This window comes from Lingula anatina, chromosome 10, assembly GCF_051362555.1.
Source record: "Lingula anatina isolate TDL-2025a chromosome 10, LinAna3.0, whole genome shotgun sequence".
In the NCBI taxonomy this organism is placed as follows: domain Eukaryota; kingdom Metazoa; phylum Brachiopoda; class Lingulata; order Lingulida; family Lingulidae; genus Lingula; species Lingula anatina.
Window position 1 is genome coordinate 12974080 of NC_141776.1, and position 21385 is coordinate 12995464.

The window sequence follows — 21385 nt, forward strand, 5'->3', positions numbered from 1 at the left end:
CTTAACATTTGAAAAGAAAAAATTGATTTCTTTGTATATAGGCCTATGTGAAATTTGAGGCAATATCTTATCGATTAAAGTAGCAGATTGTTCGATATCCGGGTGGGGGAGGGGGATGCAAAACTAAAAATCCCTTATATTTCGTCATTCATGCGTCAGATTTTGAAAGGAACGGACGGTACTTTTTGCTAACAAAGCTGAACACTAAAATATAGAGGATTCTCCGAAAACTATCCCATTTATCTGAAACCTGTAACAATGTATCCTGGCTGACTTCACTTTGATGGCTGTGAGCATTCAAAGTAGGATAAGTAACGATTTACCACAGCGTTTGTGTGACCTACTTCCTACGTGATGTTTAAATAAGGTAGGTTTTTGAATTGTAGTTGGGGAATATGGCGGTTTGCCTAAACGGCGTTTCGTCATCGATTTGCAAACGATTGTATGGACCTGTTAAACATTTCATTTACAGCATATTATACTAGTATGGTGTTTATCACTTGCTGGTACAGGAATGGACACATTATCTGAATAATTTGGCCATGGTCCAGGCTATCGACCAGAAGGGGCTCCGGTCTCTACCAGTTGCACCCCCATTGTTTGCGTTCCCCGCCCCTTCTATTGCACAGAAAGGGGGCGGATGGTGTGGCTACACTATGAGGCCTCGCGACGCCCAGGCCACGGCTACGCGACTGTCAGGGGACTTATTTTACCTTTATGTAAATGTACCGGTAGACGTGTGCGCTATGCACAAAGAATAAAGCATACATTTAAACATATTTCGATCTCATACAAAGAGTAGGCCTACTTCAGCATAAAACCGTGCGCGGTTCCTACTACACCAAAGGAAGTAGTGTCTCGGGGGTTTTAATTGTGGATTTTCTCTTCCCTTTTATTTACGACGCGTTACCGTCCTTCGGGATCCGTGACACGGGGGTATATTAGGTAGGAAAAGAACAACAAAGTCCAGATCTTTTTTAATCCGGGTAAGCGGGTTTTATTGGATCACGGATGAGAGGTACAACTGAGTACGCCTTCTGAATTACACTTTCGTTCCCTATTGATCAGTTCTGCTCAGGTAGTACAGGTACTCCTTGTGTGACAATAGTGCTTCTAAAAGAACAATCTAGCGAATAAGTATCTAAGTGCCTAGGTGTCTAAGTGTCCAAGTATAAGCGTAGTGTAAGTATAAATAAGTAAGTGTCCAACCTAAAGTGCGGGCCTCTAGAATGCAGATCAAGTTTCCCTTTTACACGTCATATTTTGTTATGTATTCTATGGTCACATTTTCCTTTAAAGGGTGGCACTCTGTATATTCCGAGCAGATCATTTCTATTTATTCTCCGATCTCCCTTATGTTTTGTTACATTCTTTTAGCATACTTTCCTCTTTCTATATTCTTAATTCAGAGCTAATTAAGTAACAATCACTACATGAAACTGGACTGGAATTTCTTTGGTATCCTTCACCGGTTACTAATTACATTCCATAGATACATCAGTCTGTATCTCGTTTGAACTATTTTTATACCACCTAAATCAATATGATTGCAGATATCACACTCATGCTTGGAGTATATACTGCTTTTCTTTAGAACTAATTCTTTAAATCATTACGCATAAATAAAACCATTATGACAGTAGGTTGAAAGTCTTGAGATAAATTCGGCGAGACATTTCAGACCAAAGTGGTTGCTTTTGTTAAGTTTGATATTGTATCACGTGTCTTTACATTATTACTCAATCTATGCACGCGCACACAGTGCCCTTGATCGACGCTCTACACACAAGACAACTTCTCTGTCCAGGCGCACACTGCGCGCAGGAGACCAGGTGACTACATGGTAGAAATACCGTGCCGACCTTCTCGTCCATGCAGATCTTACACATTCTTTGTTCCTTGAGGCGCTGATTTTCCTCATTGAGGGATTCGGCTTCTGAAATATGAGATGTACGGAAATCCAGTTTGTACAAGTACATCACCCGAAAATAATGCCGTCACATAAATTACATGTTTATATATTTATAATATTAAAATATTAAAATCTTATTTAACAATACTTGGTTTGAAAAAATTAATGACTCCATGAAATGGAAAGTCTAAGTATTTTATATTTAGAAATGGAGGCAAAATATTCTCTGGGGCATGTTCCACTTTTTTAAATGATATGATCAGTAAAATCAAACTCGTAAAGAAAAGATAGGTAGTCATAAGGCTTACTAGGTTCAACAAGCGTCACAAGATTAACTATAAAATCAAAGTGTTAACTGCAATACTTTGGTCAAGTAAGCAGGCATGAAACCATCTGCAAGCATGTCTTACAGGGAAAGGTAGAAGGAACACGTAGGGGAGGGAGGCAACAACTAACATGGATGGATGACATCAAAAGATGGACAAGTAAATAAATTAAAAAAAAATGCATGTCAACCACATAGTCAAACTGTTAACTAGACATCACAAGACTAACTAGACAGACAAAAGGTTAACGACACAATAAAAGGGTTAACAGACTCTCAAAAGAGTTTACTGGTCAGCCACAAGGCTAACTAGACAGCCAAAGAGAGCTAGCGGATTTCTCGCCTCAGGAGTTACATAAAATATGCGTGCTTGTTTTAAGACCTACCCCAAGTATGCTGTGCACTCTGGATTGAAAATATGAGGTCAGTCGCGATAACCTACATTTATGTCGTGGATTACGTGTCATTTGAAAGTATGTGTTCAGGAAAACATTAACTGAACCACATATTGATAAAGGTACAAATGTGATGAGCAATTCACACTCAAATATTTTATGTCCTAGACTCAAAAACTGCTACATTTGCAAAGACTTTTGTCCGACCGAATAATTTAATATATAAACTGCCGTAAATTTGCTTGATCTCCTTTGAGAGGAATTGGAAGATTTTTACATATTTTAATTGCTGAATTTTTCTTTACGTTTCAGTCGACAATTTTATATTGCTCTTTAGTCATTTTTACACTCTCTTATAATACGTGAATTATCCATCTTTTAGCATCCCGTATAGTATTTCTGCACCCATCCCCCTAGAACGCTCGCTCAGTAACTAACACCCCATTTCCATAGATTAGATCGACCTACTTTGGATCGACCTAACTCCCTGGGGGTTCGCGCTGAATAGCTGTCTGCCGGGCGGACACGAAAGTTAATTGCCCCTTACGGCTTGTAGTGGGCGGGGACGGACACTTAAGGGGGATTATCTGACGGTAGTCTGGTGAGACTCCCCGCGGTGATAGATCGATCTAAAGTTGTGGGAATAGACCCTAAGCCTGAGCTGTGCAGCGTGTTACCGGTTTAAATTGAGTGGCTTTTAAACAATAGTAAATATCATTTTTATTACATGTATTTCTTAGAAAGCCAAAATGATAACTTCTGGTAAAAAGTCGAAGCATTAACCAAGTAATGAACGCGTTACTGATATTTACCTTTTTGACTCGTCATGACTGTCAATCTGTTTGATTGATTTTGAGCGGCTAACTCTGGCGACTGACACAAGAAAAGAATATTGTCCGTCAAACATCTCAAAATGTACTAAAAAATAGATGACCCTTTAAAATACAAAGATGATGGAAAGCTTTTTTACTTACGTACAAGGTAAACTAGTACATGCACTAGGACTACTAGCATACATACATATATATATATATGATTTAAATAGATTTCATCGTGTTTTCTGAAGTAGTTAGCCCTTACCAGGCCGATATCAATTGACCCCTCCCTCTTGCACTGATGGACAAAACCACACCAAGGGAACAAACGTGCATGCTCAGTCCATGGGTCTTCTTCTGGTGTCCAATTTCTCAATCCCCCGCCACAGAAAAAACATTCCACGTTATCTGAAAATCCTGCACATGCAAAATTTGAATACAGTGACCATATACTAACGTGTGCATATTTGGGCATATTTAAGCACCGTGATCAAACCAAAAACATGGATTTAATTTTTTTGGCCATTATAGATTTTCCGTGCCTCTTTTGTGTTATCATAAATATCTTACATTATACTCATATTAAGTATTCCTCTTAAGCACTAGCTTACATCTCATCAAACTACATATCTAAAATATTTTCTTGCGCCATATTTGAATAAAATCATGAAGTTCGTTTGGCATCTACTATCTTCGGCTTGGACAATTACATTTTGATTGCAAAATAAACCAATCAGCCAAAATGTCATGTGACTTATGCTTTTTATCCTATCACTGCCTTTCACGCAAACTGAATTTACGATTCGGCAAAGCGCCTACAACGTATGATGTGCACTGCCTTGGCGTTATTTTTCTAATCTGTATTCATGCAGTGACATAACTTATCAACCGCTATTCTTGACAAAATGCACACGCTATCATATACCTGCCTGAAAAAAAGTGGTCAAAACTGTCAGACGTGGCAGGTCACTATTTCATAAGACCCAATAAAGGGAACAAACAAACAAACAAACAAACAAACACCAATCAAAATTAACCCCGAAGAATGCAAGACTATTGCTGTGTATCTTACCGGTGTAGAAGAAGCCATTCTTAGCCAGCACCCGTGGGTTCTGAGCCCTGTGAGCCGGCCAACTTGCGAACGTTTTTTCTCGAACATTTTCAGATGCAAATCTTTCGTGCTTTGGTTTCTCTGTTGGGACATCTGGGTTCTCCCCGCAAAATGTAGCTGGTTGAAAAAAAAAAACACTTTGATGACTGATTGAATGATGATTATTAACATAACGTGCTTTGTGAAGAAAAAAAGTTTTGCATTGTCAACATCGTTGTGCAAGCTCACACAGATGATAAAATATAGACTATGTACGGTAAAACCAAGAGTACGGTTCTCACCGGTGTCTTCATTACATGTACGGTCTCCACCTGTCCGATAACTCGTGGCAGCAACTGGCGCCCCGCATTGGGCGGGAATTTGGAGTGCAGTACCAACGCCATTCCCAGCAACAAGTGGACAGACCGTACAATGGTGACGGCTTTCCTGCATGGGCTGATCACCTACATGTTAACAAAATAATTAGGAAAATGTGATTCTATAAATTTATCTCTCTCTCTCTCTCTCTCTGACAATGGTATTACTAGTCGGTTACAAATTCTTGAAAGTCGCTTCTTTAAATTAGTAACAGACTATATTAGAGTCCCTGTGCTATTAGAGGGTATTCGTTATCACGTATATTACCCCTTTCTACATGTACATGTGTATCAAGATTAGGAAACGGGTCCACATTTGCTTTAGTTGTAAAGTTTCCAGAGGTCATGGTGTCAGTTTCTAAGGTTTCTAAAGAAGGTACAGCTGTAGCAGATCACCTTGTGTGAATAAACGAGAATCAATCATGGAATATTTGATGCTAAAGTCGTGAATAAACGAGAATCAGTCATGGAATATTTGATGCTAAAGTCGTGAATAAACGAGAATCAATCATGGAATATTTGATGCTAAAGTCGTGAATAAACGAGAATCAGTCATGGAATATTTGATGCTAAAGTCGTGAATAAACGAGAATCAATCATGGAATAGTTGATGCTAAAGTCGTGAATAAACGAGAATCAATCATGGAATATTTGATGCTAAAGTCGTGAATAAACGAGAATCAATCATGGAATATTTGATGCTAAAGTCGTGAATAAACGAGAATCAGTCATGGAATATTTGATGCTAAAGTCGTGAATAAACGAGAATCAGTCATGGAATATTTGATGCTAAAGTCGTGAATAAACGAGAATCAATCATGGAATATTTGATGCTAAAGTCGTGAATAAACGAGAATCAGTCATGGAATATTTGATGCTAAAGTCGTGAATAAACGAGAATCAGTCATGGAATATTTGATGCTAAAGTCGTGAATAAACGAGAATCAGTCATGGAATATTTGATGCTAAAGTCGTGAATAAACGAGAATCAATCATGGAATATTTGATGCTAAAGTCGTGAATAAACGAGAATCAGTCATGGAATATTTGATGCTAAAGTCGTGAATAAACGAGAATCAGTCATGGAATATTTGATGCTAAAGTCGTGAATAAACGAGAATCAGTCATGGAATATTTGATGCTAAAGTCGTGAATAAACGAGAATCAATCATGGAATATTTGATGCTAAAGACAGGAGATAAACATGGCAGAGAGGCTATTTATGTGATTTAAAGAAGGCGTTTAAATAGACAGCTGAATGGTATAATGTGCAATTAAATTTATAATATTACTTTAAAAACATGCGAAATGGATATTTGTAAACATGAACAAAAGCTTATCACTGATAAAAAGCACCTCATCCCCTTTGGCGGAGTAAAAGAACCCTGCTTGTGCCAGCCTTGTTGCAGGAACGGAAGCCCACTCCGGCCAATTCGTGAAACGCATAAATCGTCTTGTTTCCCACCCATGATTCTCACTAGTACGGGGGTCTGATCTGTTAGTCGTCTGCGTGAAGACGGCACCGCCACCAGCCTGACCTGTACATGCATACATGCTTAAAAATCCACGTGCACATACACGAATATTAACAGGTGAATACTTCTAAACAGAATGACATACTCACATAAAATTGTGTGCATCTATCCCACAGCCCATGTCATTAATCCCCATGGTTAGCAGCTGGCAGTCTAAGGTTGTGAGGTAATGATAAAGCGCCACTGACATATCTTTTATATAGTAGTGCAGCAGGGCTATTCTTTTCAAGTAACCGATCGAGCTTATTCACGCGATATCGACCTACTTCAGGTACAAGGTCAACACGGACAGCAGGCGGATATTTAAACCAAACATCGATTTGCCTACCTCATATGATAAGTATAGGTTAGGATTAGTAGGTTTTAGGGACAGTATAGAGAACGTTTCTTTTACATCCGCTTTTCTTCTCTGCTGAGGTTAATCGGCAAATTTTAAAAAGACGCTGGTGATAAATTCATGGCGCTATATACAAAGTTAAATGGATTTTTTTCGCGATTTAGTTCGAAGTCGTTTTCATTTGATACTACAATTGTCGATACTCTAATTCTTTATATCAATTTTTGAATTTTGATATTTGTCATAGGTCTATGTATATGTCCCGAGCTACGTTAAATAGAAATTTTCACCCTTTAGTTTGACGTCACTTCATTTATTTTCTATATCAGTTTTGGCTTTTGATAGCAGTTTTATAATTAAAATTATACAACAAATAGTCAGTAGCTGAAAAATTAATAAAAAATTAAAAGATAACAGCAAATCATAAATCAATTTAAACACATATCGCACTTTTATCATAGTCTAACTGCAACTGAGTGCCCTTATCTGATTAATTATTTTCCAAACTTGCTGTTCTTATTTTTGGCGTGTGTCAGGATAATATTTCAATCTAAGGTCATTTTCCAACAGAAATTGATATGAACAACCTAATCATATACTCATGACAAACATATTTTATATTTTTAGAACATTCTGTATTTAATATCATAATGCCACGAATCATGCATACGCAGGGCATGCACCATTTAGCGAAACCACCAAATTAACTTCGTATTAATTCCTTCAAGGGAAATTTTGGGTCAGAATTACATCACAATAATTACATCACAAAGTGAAACAAGCCTGAAACTACATGTTGGAGCTAAGAACTCGTGTGTAATTATTTTAAACGGCTTTAGTGTGTCAAAGTGCACCCTAGAAACATATCTGTGAATTTATAGTGAAAATACAGTCGAACTGCAGGTTGTATTGTTGTAAGGAGACACTTTACTACAAAAGCATTGTGAAAAGGATACGGTTATTATAAAGGCGTGCAATGGCTTATAGTCCATCCATTAGTAATATTATTGATTAATATTTTTAGTATTCTTGTTCATTAAATGTTATTTGCGTTTCTTCATTTACTAGTATTCTATCTTTTCGAGGAAAAAACAATGCTCTTCCATCATGGATTTACCCGTTATTCTGTCATTTGTAAGTTCTCAAAATATCATCAGGTTCAAATGCACTTTTCCGGGTCCATTCAGCACGGTTGTGATAAAGCGCCCAGCTTTGGAATGACTGTATTTACCAATGACCTGTGGAATGACGTGGGGAATTCCCCTTTTTACATTGTGTATGAATTCGAACACTAACTGTGCAAACAGTGATATAGGCCTATAGTTTTTTTTTCAACGTGTAAAATTCCCTTAACAAATTGAAAAGAAAAAAGGAGATTTCTTTGTGAATATTTGAAAACCGTGGCTTTTTACATGTACCTTACTAATTAAAGCAACAGATTGTTCTATTTCGGGGTGGGGTGGGGGGTTATACCTAATCCCTCTATTTTGCTGATTCATAAACTTCCCGTTACATTGCGTGCGATTGTGAACTACTATTTTTGCTGACTAAAACTGCGATGTACTGAAATACAGAGGTTTCTCCGACAATGAATTTTTCTGAAACTTGAAATATTTTATCTTGGCAGATTTGACCTTAATGGATGTGAACGTTCAGACTAGCATTAGTTACGATTTACCACAGCGATTGTGTGACCTACTTCTGTCGTGATGTTTTAAGGTAGGTCATTGAATCTACTGGTAGTTGGAAAAAATGGCGTTTTACAACCAGGTGCGTATCGACCTGGTATACGTCTAATATATATGTAGTATATCATACTAGTTTGGTGTTTATTACTTGCTTGTCCAGGCATGGACACATTTTCTGATTTAGGGGGATGGCGGAATTAGGGGGATGTCAGGGGGTTCTTGACCCCTCCTTCTATTTCTGATTAAAAAATAGCACCAAAAATGTCTAGCTGAATAATAGTTCTAAACCGTACCAAATAGCGTGCCCCGAACCTTATGCCAAGGGGGTGAGTGTCAGCTTAGCAATCCGAGGCCTGTCAATCCGTAAAAAAACCGCACCCCCCCCCCCCCCCCCGTCTTAAAAATCCTGGATCTGCCCCTGCATGGTCCAAGAAATCGACAAGAAGGAGCCCCTGTATTCCCTGTATTCGCCTATAACAATGTAGACTCTCCATTCCAAAACGATAACTAAACTTGTCAGTAGGTTTTTAATTATTTAAAAATTAAAGATGAGAAACTGATAATATGAACAACTTTTATTTGATACTGACATAAATATTGAAGCAGCAATTGCTGTTGTTGTTGTTATTATTATTATTCTTATTATTTTGAAAGGCACGGTTTAACAAACACTATCGTACTAGTTATAATCCATACCAAATTGGAAACGGACTACTATTAAAATTAGTTTTTACGCTAATTTCCGGACCAAAGCATTCAACGAGTTACTCTTCATTTCACATTCGAATTAATGATTTTGATACAATAAATAATGACATTTCTCTCTAGCTGAATCATGAATTGTACCGTGTGCATGTAAGTTCATTTATTCATTTTTATGCAAATTGCAATTGAGTAACCTAATCTGATTAATTATTATCTAAACATGCTGTTCTTATTGATAGCGTGTGTCAGGATAATATGTCTATCTAAAGTCATTTTTTCCAACATCAGTCTTACAGGAACAATCTACTCATATACTCATGAGTCATGACACATTCTTATGCATGACTCACCAAGGTCTGTATACTTTCGATCTGCACATAGCAACCATTTATCGGGAGCAAATATTGGATTAAGCCTTTCACTTTCTACAAACATCAAACAACTTTCAACGATTCAAAAAGTGCCAATATTGACACATACGCCTCTGTATAAAGACGGTCCATAGAGCACATGCAAACCGTCACGGTAGGGCTGTGTGGTGAACATCTGAGAAAACAACAACAACAATGTACATATGTGAAAATGTAACATTAAAACTTTGCAATTGAAAGGTATAGAAAAGATTCTCAGGCTTTTCAATAGCAATTGCACTATTGATTTTCCATGATTCATCATTGCACATCAATACAATCGTTTAGATTTATTTCACATTATTAGCACAAAGGAAGCAAAACATGACGTTCATTCCAATAATTGTTTTCCTTTCAGGTTTTCGCTTTTTCTGATCAATCCAAGCCATTCCTGCCATGACGGCATATCACGAGAAAGCAAGTTTGGCAAATAAACAATGCCACCAAATAAAACAAGTAAAAGGGAAACAGAGTAGTATTCATAATCTACATGACAGTGGTATATCTACACGTAGAAGAATTCTCAGGACAGATAACCACAAAACCTATAATTACAGTGAACCACCCGGAGGATACAATGTGACAGACGACTGTAATCCTTACCTTCAGAAGGAAGGATCGTGCGAAATCCCACCGGAGGTGAAGCATGCGGCGGGTGGCACCATCTCTGAACCAAGTTTGAATTCGAAGCAACATCTCCCGCGTCAGTGGCATGAACGTACAATTGAAATAAAGGAAGAACGTCTGTCGCGTCATTGGCTTGAACCTGCAAGCGAAATATTTAGCTCTCCGTGGTGGAGTCTTCCAAAACGCCGAAAAACTTTCGATTCTTTCCCAAGAACTTGTCCTGTACACGGCGAAGATTTGGCCAAGGCTGGTTTTATCTACACAAACACGTGGGACCTCGTCCAATGCCCTTTTTGTGTGGGACAGCTTATGAACTGGGGACCAGAGGACATCCCGTTCCTTGAACACAAGAGACACTTTCCATATTGCATCTTTGTCAAAGAACAAAGCAAAACACCACTGAAAGACGACTCGCACAGACAAAATGTAAGCTTTATGAACCCATTGAATACAGGCGGATCCAGAAATAAAGCACCGGATGTGACCTCACCCCAAGTCTTCATAGGCAGAAAGGACTATGTCCTCTCACAAGGGACCGGGAATCGATTCAATGAAGACACAACGGCTCCAGTCAGTTGCCCACTGTCTAAAGACATGACGGTAGAGTACAATCGCCTGGGAACATTTGACCACTGGCCTAAAGATTGCCCCATTCGTCCAGTAGAATTGGCAAGGGCTGGCTTCTACTACACTCCTCGTTCTGACCGTGATGATCGGGCTACATGCGCTTTTTGTAATGGCAGTATTCACAAGTGGGTCAAAGGGGACACAGCATTAGGGGAGCACACCCGGTTATTCCCCGACTGTCCTTTTGTGAAAGAAAAGCAGGCCGAAGCCAGGAGTAAGGACGTCGCTCTAAATGTTTTGAAGACCATTGGAAAAGAAGAGTCGTCTGAAACGTTTTCACACCCTAAAACATTCCCAAGAGATGTAAGCAAGTCGACCCAAGCACCAGAAGAAATCACTGGAGCTCGAAAATATGGCAAAACAAAAGGGCCCCAGGTTCCGGTCTCTAATACAAACCGTCAACACCCAAAGGAATCTGCAAAACGACGAGACCTGAACAGTTCAACAAATCTTATCCCTCTTTATCCAGAATACGTCCAGGCAAAAGATAGATTTAGCACCTTCTACGAATGGCCGGATCACAAGACCCAAAGAGCACAGGGCCTTTCCCGGGCAGGTTTCTTTTATGAGGGAAACCAGGACATTGTTCTGTGCTTCCATTGTGGAGTGGGTCTCTGCGGGTGGCAACCGGAAGAAGATCCTTGGATTGAGCATGCGCGGTGGGCTCCGACTTGCGAGTTTTTGCAAATTACGAAAGGAAGCGATTTTGCTAAAGGCGTCCAGCGAGGAATGAGCATTCAAGGAAAATCTAAGAGCGAACCAATGCCCGTCTCTGCTAAACTGGACACAAGCGAAATGGAAGCTAAGATGCTTAATCCTATTACTCAGAAGGCTATGGAGATTGGATATTCCAAAGACGTTGTGCGTAGAGTGGTCCAAAAGCGATTGGAGGACAACGGCGCCGAGTTTCCAAATTTACAGTCACTTTTAGAGGCTCTCTTGGATGGCGAGGAGCAGTAATATAGCTGTGATGATTTGAAAAAAAAAGAAAACCCTTATCTGCAACCTTGAGAAGAGACTCAAAACACAACATAAAATATTCATTCCAAAGATCGTTTAATGATTATAATGAGTTTTAATACTTAATCATTATTAGAATGTTATTTCAAATTTGAAATATCACAAATAAATTAAGGGCCAATAACATTGTGCAGTCCTTGTCTGTTCAGTGACGTCTTGACAGGAATTGTAGCACTAGAAGAGGAAGTCCAGGGCTGCCACATGAATAACACGGGTTAGGGTTAAATAGCAATTAGCTGTACAAAATAATCGGAAACGAACTCTGGTTCCTAGCGACAACATTCAAGGTTTTTAACATTTTTGCATTGTTTTCTATTTGTATTTATTCATTATCTACTTTTTGCTTATTCGTCCCATTAATAATATGTAACTTATACAGTAGTTATCACTGAAGGGGTCTTATTAAACTTACAATAAGTGACCAATTTATATTTAATATGTTAATATACTTTGTTTACTATTGTTTAATATGTAATCTAATCCTTGATAATGTTTGGTATTTTTTAAAGACAATTGCACGTTTTTGTTGTTGCAGGCATTATTCTACGCGGTTATTTTTTAGATATATTAAATATTATATTTTTATAATAACATTTTTGTCGCAAATAATTTAGCTCCTGAAGTGTTTATGAAACAAACACTTAAAAAATTCACATTTAGTAGGAAATACGTTTTGAAAATCGTATTGAGAAGGATTAGAAACTACGGCAGTTTTCAATGGTTCATATTTTAAGTTACTATAGGAGTTCTGACCTTTTATTTGACTTGATAGTCATTGTAAATATTTCATTTTCGATTCCTTTTAGTCCCTTTTTTCACTGCACATGGCGTTTATTTTGATAATGCCTGAATCACACAATTTACAAGTACCTGTAAAATGAGATTGTAAGTTGCACTTAAATGTTATGTTCTACAGACTCCCTGATATTTCCCGCTTGATGGAAAGTTTGACAGCCATAATCAGTGATAGAACGAAGGGTACTGACGAACACCACTGTCTGTGTATATTTTTGATGCGGAATAATGTAAACGCAATTTGCCCACTTCCTATCACGCTCTCCAGATGGCACCAGTAGTTCACCAGACACTTTCCACATTTAAGGGATAACACCTGTTCATTATGGCCAGGAAAAGTGCCGAAAACGGATTTCCCTGGGGTAAACGTCGATTTTCCTATACTTAATTACTAATTGTTATTGAATCCTTTCCGATGTTCAAAGTTAGTTCAAAGTTATGAAGGTCCACGTGGTCCGTTGGCAAGCACATATTTCATATATGTAATTCTTGTGGAATTTTGAATCCCATGTGACGGGTTGTTATCCATTTAAAACGCAAGTAAACTATTCGCCAAAAAGCAAAATAAGATAATTTAAGATTTATTTAGCCAATATTCTGAAGTATGTCATAGCTGCAATCCCTTATCCTGTAAAAGCTTATTGTTTTGTAAGCTTTTAAAAAGTTGTAAGGGTACAATGAGCTTAAGGCTTTGTGTTATAAATGGATAAGAACTGCTGATGCATAAAGTGTAATGTACATATAAATTCCAAACAGATGAAGGGCTAACTATCCCTCAACTCTGCCATTCGACAAATGGTATTAACTGCGTTATCTACCACTTACAATCCTAAGTACTGTTATCTTATTGACATTTACACTGCAAGTAGATAATGGAGTGCATTGGGACAATTGGTGTTGTCAATGGAACAATTCCATGTGATCTCTAGGCGCAAATGTTTTTTTTCTTTATAGTTCATAAGATATAAATACCAATGATTGAATAAATTGTCCGTGTTTAATCTTTTTTTATGTACGCTTTCGTGTTATCTGGACAGCGTCGAAACAATAGCGATTCGTTTTTTTCTCAATTTTTAATCTTTTGTACTTCTAAAAAACTGCTGAGAATGTGAGAACGTGTTATATTTATCATATATGGAATATTAACCGACACCTTGAGTTTAAGATCACTAGAAACAAAACCATTAGCTGTATACCTCCGATCAGAGTGATTTACCTGCCATGGACTTATTACAATTAGGATGATAAGCATAGAAATGTGTAGTTAACTTTATATTCAGTTTGTAAACTGAGCAAGACTTAATATCCTCTCGTGTCTTTTCAATTTAAGGAACGTGTCTATACCTCTGGGGAAATCACAGTGAAACAAAAAATTAAGGAGGTGCCTGTTATTATTGTTAATAAATGGCCAGGCCCGTAGCCAGCAATTTCAAAAGGTTTTTTTTTCTGAAAAAGTGGACCTTTTTCCATAAAAACTTCATGTAACTAGATCAAATTTTATCCAGAGTGGACCTTTCTCCAGCAAAAGGGGAGGTTCTTTCGAACCCCCCCCCCCCCCCGAACCCCCTTGGCTACGGGCCTGAATGGTATAAACTATGGATATCTATTTTGTATTTCTGTACCATTAATCACGTTAATAATGGTATCTGAATAACAAAGCACTGTTTATAACAAAATCAACCTGCGGTGAGGTTATCATTTGTAAATAAAAGCACTTCAGATTCTGTTTTTGATCAAAAGTGTTACGTCAAAGATGGTACGTCAGTACAATTGCCTTGTCATATTCACTGAACGGTTCTAGTGCAAATCGCAAATTCCACGGCATAAACGCCATTTAATCTGTCCCTGAAATGAATATTACAAAAAACAGATGGTGAGACACACTAGAACAAAGTGTATAGTTCCACAATGTTTACTTTTTACATGAGCAACGCTGCATAATTTTCTTGAAGAAGGAGCTGTACGCTTTGCGCACTTGCTCCAGTCGTGCGCCGTACACTACCGCGTCCGCTAAGGGGTTAAGGACCGTAATAAACGCCACAGTGTCGGTGACCGTCTGCTCAATGGACCCTTTGTCAAATATTGTCAAAAAATACAGAACCACCATTGGTGACCAGAAAACAAACAAAGTGCAAAACAACAGGCCGACAATAATGTATACATTACTAACATCCTTCTCTCCGATTTTTGACTGGCGATTTTCCGTATGTGTTAACTGAACCCTTTGGCGTCTCACGATAACCATGAGCAACAGATACAAAACCAAGTTTGTGAGGAACACTGTCGCCACGAAAATGCCACTGGCGACGAAGTGAGGGTCCAGATATTCCATATGCCTGTATCTATTGAAGAAAATCACCGTGCAGTCTATTTTGATCTGATTTACGACATCGGTCACAGTCGAGACGGTTAAATAGACCAGCGGTATAACGTACGTGGAAATTATCAACAATACGACAACTTTAGGTGTGAAGATCAGGCCTTGACGAAGCGGGAAGGCCACGCCCATAAACTGATCCACAACAAGCCACGTTGTAGCCAAGAACGGGAAAAGTTCACGTATCCATTCCAAAGCAACGGAAAAATGGTACAGACATGAAAGCGGACCGCTGTCATGCCAGATTTTGACGTCATTTCCGCCATACTCATTTCCAAATGTGACGTCATACAAAGTCGTGGTACGCTCTGATGTGTCGTCATAACCATTTGCAAAGTCAGATTGAAACATTGTGCTGTTGATACCATTGTGCATTTCGGCGGTCAACCTTGCAGCGTCCAGTGCATCGTACAACATAAGAATGAAACAAAAAATGACGTTTGAGAAGGCAAGGTTGATCAGGAGCCGCCCGGATCTTTTCTTCTTAATGGAAGAAGCACGCAGGGCACACAGGGATACCATGTTCGCTGCCCCACCAAGAGAAGCACATATGAAACCAATGATGTCCATATTTCTGGTGTACAAATGACTGTTGTAAGGTTTCAGATTTCGCCCACCTCCGCTGTTATTTGAAAGTGTAGTGTATTCCATTGCAATATGCCCTCTTTTCTAACAGACTGTGCATCGAATGTCATCAAACATTAAACCAAAGGCCTTCTTTAATTTGGTTGTAACAAATCTTTCTCAGACTTATGTATTTTGAGTCATAACCCCGTCTAAAAAACACAGAAGAACGCTGGCTACGCACTTGTATTTTCCACAGCGCCAAGGAGTGCAAATTCCACTTCACGCCGATCTGGAGTTACTATGGGAACGCGTGGAGAACCAGCAATATCAGCTACTGACCTGGGATAGACTGCTCTGTGATACGATCTCGACGTGGCTGTCAGCCGTTCAACTTCCTGCCTCTTCTCTCTGAATTGCCGTAACCTTAGTTGCCTGTTTTTTTCACAGTATTTTGCGTTTCATACATACAGTGCAAGTTAGCCCTAGCAATTAGCTTTTCGAACGCCTGTGTACACTTTGCTTTTAAAACCATTCACTGCTGGCGTTTGTAACTTATCCAAGCCAGATAGAAAACATGAAGAGGATTGTTATGCACAGGAAACTGGGACTGCGTGTACGATCTGTAACATTGGCTTTTTAATCAAACGAAGTGTGACACATAAGGCTGCGCGAGTTAACCTAATGTACCGTGAACTGCACTGATCTGAAGTGTACCACAGAGAGTACTCCGAGATAGGGTGCATTCCCAGAGATTTAGATCGATCCAGGGATTTAGATTTAGATCGACCTAACTCCCTGGGGGTTCACGCTAAATTGCAGTCAGCCGAGCGCGCACTATAGTTAATTACCCACTTACAGCTTTTAGTAGGCAGGACAGACGCTTAAGCCGGCTAAGCTGACAGTAATCTAGTGAGACTCCCCACAGGGATAGATCGATCTAAAATTTATGGGAATGGGGTCATAGAGATTGCCATCTGGTTCCCGTTGATTTGTACAGGTAAGCCGCTTCCTAGATTGTAACTGCCTACGTCACGGTAACAGTAACCAGTATGAATCGAATGTAGGGCGAACTCTCTGTTACACAGACTCAGAGTTCTTTAACACCGACCAGTTTATTATAAGAAAAATAAGAAAATAGAAAGACGAACAGGCTGATGTGATATGACATTCAGTAATGAACCTACAGATAATTAAGGCGGAAACGGTTTTTATTATTCTTATGGGATTTTTTTACGTAGGTTTATACACTAAGTGAAAAAATGACCTGTATCAGATAGCAGTTGTAGTCCGCTAATAGACGGAACTTTATTTGTATTCCCTAGCCCGGTGGCTCCAAATCAGATATTACTCTCTACCAAAGGTCTTCTAACGTTAGCTGTTACAAAATCAAATTTAGGCTTAATGCAATTTTGTTACAGCTAGGAAACCACTGGGACAGTAAGATCAGCCAGAAGTGGAAGGAATTGGATCGCTTTGATTGGTACTTTGCACCTTAGTATTTTGAGGTTTCAACTTTTACCCCTTCAACGTATACGCATACTTCACGTTCCCTGGAAGTTTGTTTGTATACGTTGAAGGGGTAAAAGTTGAATAAAAAAAGTAATAAAAGTAATAAAAAACAGATACTGTCATTCTTAATACTGAAAAACAATGGCACCTTGCAGCCTTCACTGCCTCACTATTTGCAAACAATGTTCTAGTCACTGTCACTGTGTACTTTTGATGAGGCATAGATGCAAGGATAACTCCTTTGAATTATATTGTGGAGGTCTTTTTTGTCATCAATCTGACACATATAACCTGAATGTACATATTGCAATTCACACCGCAGCGGCTTGTCTTAGTAAGGACTCAACCAGTTGAAAACTTGTGGCACAGTTTCAGGGACAGGATCACACAAACTACCCTTGCAGTGATGATGGATCTACTAGTACATTATCTATTTCTTGTCCTCCTAGTTTTTCTAACACTATTTCCCCTGATCTATGCTCACATCAATCTCTACAGCTTTACCAACTTCTACGCAGTTTTTGCATCTGAAAGTATAAAGCAAAAATGTAATAAAGCACTATCAATTTACTTGTTATATATTTATATTTCAGGGCGAGAGAAAAAAGGCAGAAACCGCATATCATAATCAATATAATTGAAAATCAAATATGTATAATCAAATAGCTTTAATTGCACATACTAGTGATGATTTACTCTTTTAAAATCCAACATGAATTTGACTCTCTCTTGTTAAAGCATGGCCACTTTATCAAAATGTGCTTGATCAAATAATAATAGTGATAATAATAATAACCTGCACACATGATGTAATGGTCAACTGCCACAAAAATGAGCTGATATGAACTTGGTAGCCTGAGAAATAATATCAGGTATTAATATGAGCAGCAATAATAGCAATAATACCACAGAGTTATCAACGACACAAGCATATGATATGGTGTTATATAGCAAAATTTCATGAATAACTTGCTGTCGCCGTGTCCTCCTCAAACTATCGTGCACATCAGCTTTTGATTTTCAATGTCATCAAAATGTTACATTGTTGCTAGTAAGATCTATGTATCTGCTATTCAAATAGTATCGTTTGGAAAATAACTAAAAAATTTAATTATGCTTTTGCAACACGAAATTATCATTAACTTTGCCGGTTCACGTGTACACAGTACCTTGCTATCAATGCTGCTCTTTTCTCCCCAACTCGCCACTGACAGGCTAACCACATCGTTCCAAAACAAAGTTGGCGTGATCCTTTACTTTTGGTGTTGGCAGTTTCGCCCCGGGAACATCGTCTTCGGTTAAAAACAACGTATCGTATTCACCCATCTTTGCATTGCTCCTGTACAAAATGTCCGCTTGCTGCCCCCCAAGGGAAAAATCGTAGCACGTGGGTAGTAACGCAACACCTGTGACGTATAACGCGCGCGACCTTATTACAGCAACAACTTCAGCAAGTGAATTGCAATTTAGCGAGAACCCCCTCTACCCCATCTTCGTGCCAGACATCTAAGCCGCTTAAGGTGAAAGCAATTTAGCGAGAAACCCCCTCGGAGATGGATTGATCTTGTCAGATCGATCTAGGTATGGGAACTCAGTCTTAGACAACATTTGTTTTTTTAAACATATCATGAGATAAATAATTTTTTTTAAAAAAAGTACTTCGCATTCGTTTTCGTCATATTTTCAATGGAATCGGTATGAACAGTCTGGTCCATCTTTACCTTTTGATTCGAAACAGGGAGAAATGTAACGACCAGGGTTTCACCAACGCTGTCGATCATTTTTTAATGATTTGGTGTTTTTTTTTTTTTTTTTGCCTGATTTGCCCAGTGAGGTTTCGCCATACGTCTATGTCAGTCTGTCAATTTGTTTTGGTTTGTATTGGAAATGACGATAGCAGATTACCAAGGTGAAGTTTGCTTAGAAGCATCCTGGCGTTGTGCAGATTACAGTGAAGCTGATGATTATACACGTTGGAAACAAGATGAGGCGTGTTAGTCTGTCTTATAGATTATTTTAAGTTGTTTTGTTGGCAACAGAAATTTATTTATGTCGTGTACGAAATTGGCACAAATACACACACTGGACAAAAGAAGTGTCACCCCCTAACTCAGAGTAATAAAAGTAGGCAGATCTTGGGTACTTATAATGCCTGGTCTACTTATAATGTGACTAATGAGTATAAAACCGCTATACCATGGAATTGTATTGTTGGTCTTGTACATGTACAGCAAATTTTATTCCTGTCTTACTCCAATATGGCAAGATACAGGCAATTATCTAACGGTTATAGGTGCAAGTTATTAACCTGAAGAGGCGGAATATAAGCTATGTCAGAATATCGATACAATTGAATTGTTCAGTCAGAACCGTGCAGGGGGTCTGGTCTCGGCATAGAAACACTGGATCAAGTGACAAATTGCCTCTGATGGGTCGTCCAAGAAAAAATACTGGCCGTAAGGACCGACGACTGATTTTGATGTCCAGGTTGTCAAAGTTCGACACTGCTTGTCAGCTGACAACACAGTGGAACAATTTCACACATAAGAATGTGCCTGAGAAAATTGCTAGGCGTCGGTTACATGCTCAGAGAGTGTACAGCAGGGTAGCAAGACTGAAACCTCTTATATCGTTACAAAACAGGCAACGTAGAGTAAACTAGGGTCAACAGGATCTGGAACTGGACAGTCCATGACAATTGGTCCTATATAGTTTTTCTGATGAGTGTCGCTTTGGTCTGACCTCAGATGACAGAGGTACTATGCTGGCAAACTGCTGGTAACGCATTTGCACCACATGCACTGAATTTTCGAACCCGGAGCAGCATATTCATCATGGTGTGGGGCTGCATCAGCATCCATGGCTTGGGCGAATTGATAGTGGTTAATGGAAACATGAATCGCTAGAAATATATCGATGTTTTAGAGTCAGGCTTGCTACCATCTATTGCTAACATGTTTGGTGACAGGAATTATCCATCTGTTCACCAGGATGACAATGCTCCTTGTCACAGGCCCAGAGCAGTTGATGATTGGTTTGACCAACAGGACATTCGCAGGGTGATGTGGCCTGCCCAGAGTCCGGATGCAAACATAATAGAAAATGTGTGGATTTATATGTCAAAACTTTTTACAAATGCCCGTCTAACCAGCAGAGAAACTCTGTTATATTCAGTGTTTCATGCTTGGGCCAGCATAAGCCCTGAACGCATCAGACAATTATATGAATCCTTGCTTCGTAGACTGGCACCTATTATTAGGTCATGTGGCTATGCCACTAAGTACTAATTTTGGACTTGAAACTACATATTTTGGTAGAATGTATATTTTGTTCTCATTTTGTGATTTTTTTGTGAAATTTGATGTTAATAAAATGATACTAGGAGCATATCATTCCACAGTCATTTATCTCCCCCATAGTATTGGCTCAGTAGGGGTGACACTTCTTTTGTCCAGTGTGTGTATATGTACGTCAAGGGGCGTTGACTTTCTCTTCATATTTATCTTTAATCTAACTATTGACGGTAAAATTTAAAATAAACATTCATAACTCAGAAACTGGTCTAGATCGTTATGTTCTTAACGGTGTTGGACTAGCTGTGCCTTGGTGATTAAATAAAAAAACTGAAATATCTACAAAATTCATTTGATTATCATACAAATCTAAAGCTTTTTAAGCGCATCATATGCCTTTGAGAACTCGACCACGCCCCCACCCGCCTGCAGACATATCCACTCCATAGTTACGCTTCGGTGAATTATTCTTCGCTTATCATATCTAAGGGACCGTTTCCAGACCTTATCGCACTAACTGTGGATCGATCTATCTCCGAGGGGATTCTAGCTAAGTTGCAAATCAACTTTAGCGGCTTAGATGTCTGTCTCGTCTACTGAAGCTGCTAAGGGGTAATTTATTAACTATTGTTTAGCAGCTTTAGTAGGCGTGCCCGACATATCACCCGCTTAAGCCCAAAGCAATTTAGCGAGAAACCACTTGAAAATGGATCGATCCTGTTAGATCGATCTAGGTATGGGAACCTAGTCTAATATGAATGAATGCACCTAGACATTTAAATGGATTGATGACAGGGATACCTGCCAACGTGGAAGCAATGGCAATTAAAGAAAAGACCACGTAACCAATGTCAAGGCACGGCAACTAGTTTTGATGCAATGGAATCAATATCTATTAATATATAATTGCTAAACATGTTCTGGGTAGGCTAGATGACAGCCATTTGGTAAGCAGCAGGGAGAAATTAACTGCTGACACTG

General features: G+C 38.8%; 2 protein-coding genes across 2 annotated transcripts in view; both read left to right on the forward strand.

Moving 5' to 3' along the window:
- The first annotated feature begins 153 nt into the window (after nucleotides 1-153).
- The window catches only part of LOC106178420 (basic immunoglobulin-like variable motif-containing protein), a 38713-nt gene continuing 17481 nt past the window's right edge, over nucleotides 154-21385 (forward strand). Inside the window, exon 1 of the mRNA XM_086997370.1 lies at nucleotides 154-367. The gene's annotated coding sequence lies outside the window, so the exon portion shown is untranslated. The remainder of the gene's footprint in view (nucleotides 368-21385) is intronic.
- Nucleotides 8333-11835, forward strand: LOC106178953 (death-associated inhibitor of apoptosis 2-like). The gene is made up of 2 exons (XM_086997368.1): nucleotides 8333-8505; nucleotides 9948-11835. Exon 2 carries the CDS (start codon nucleotides 9986-9988, stop codon nucleotides 11801-11803), a length of 1818 nt encoding a protein of 605 aa, XP_086853494.1. The 5' UTR covers nucleotides 8333-8505; nucleotides 9948-9985; the 3' UTR covers nucleotides 11804-11835.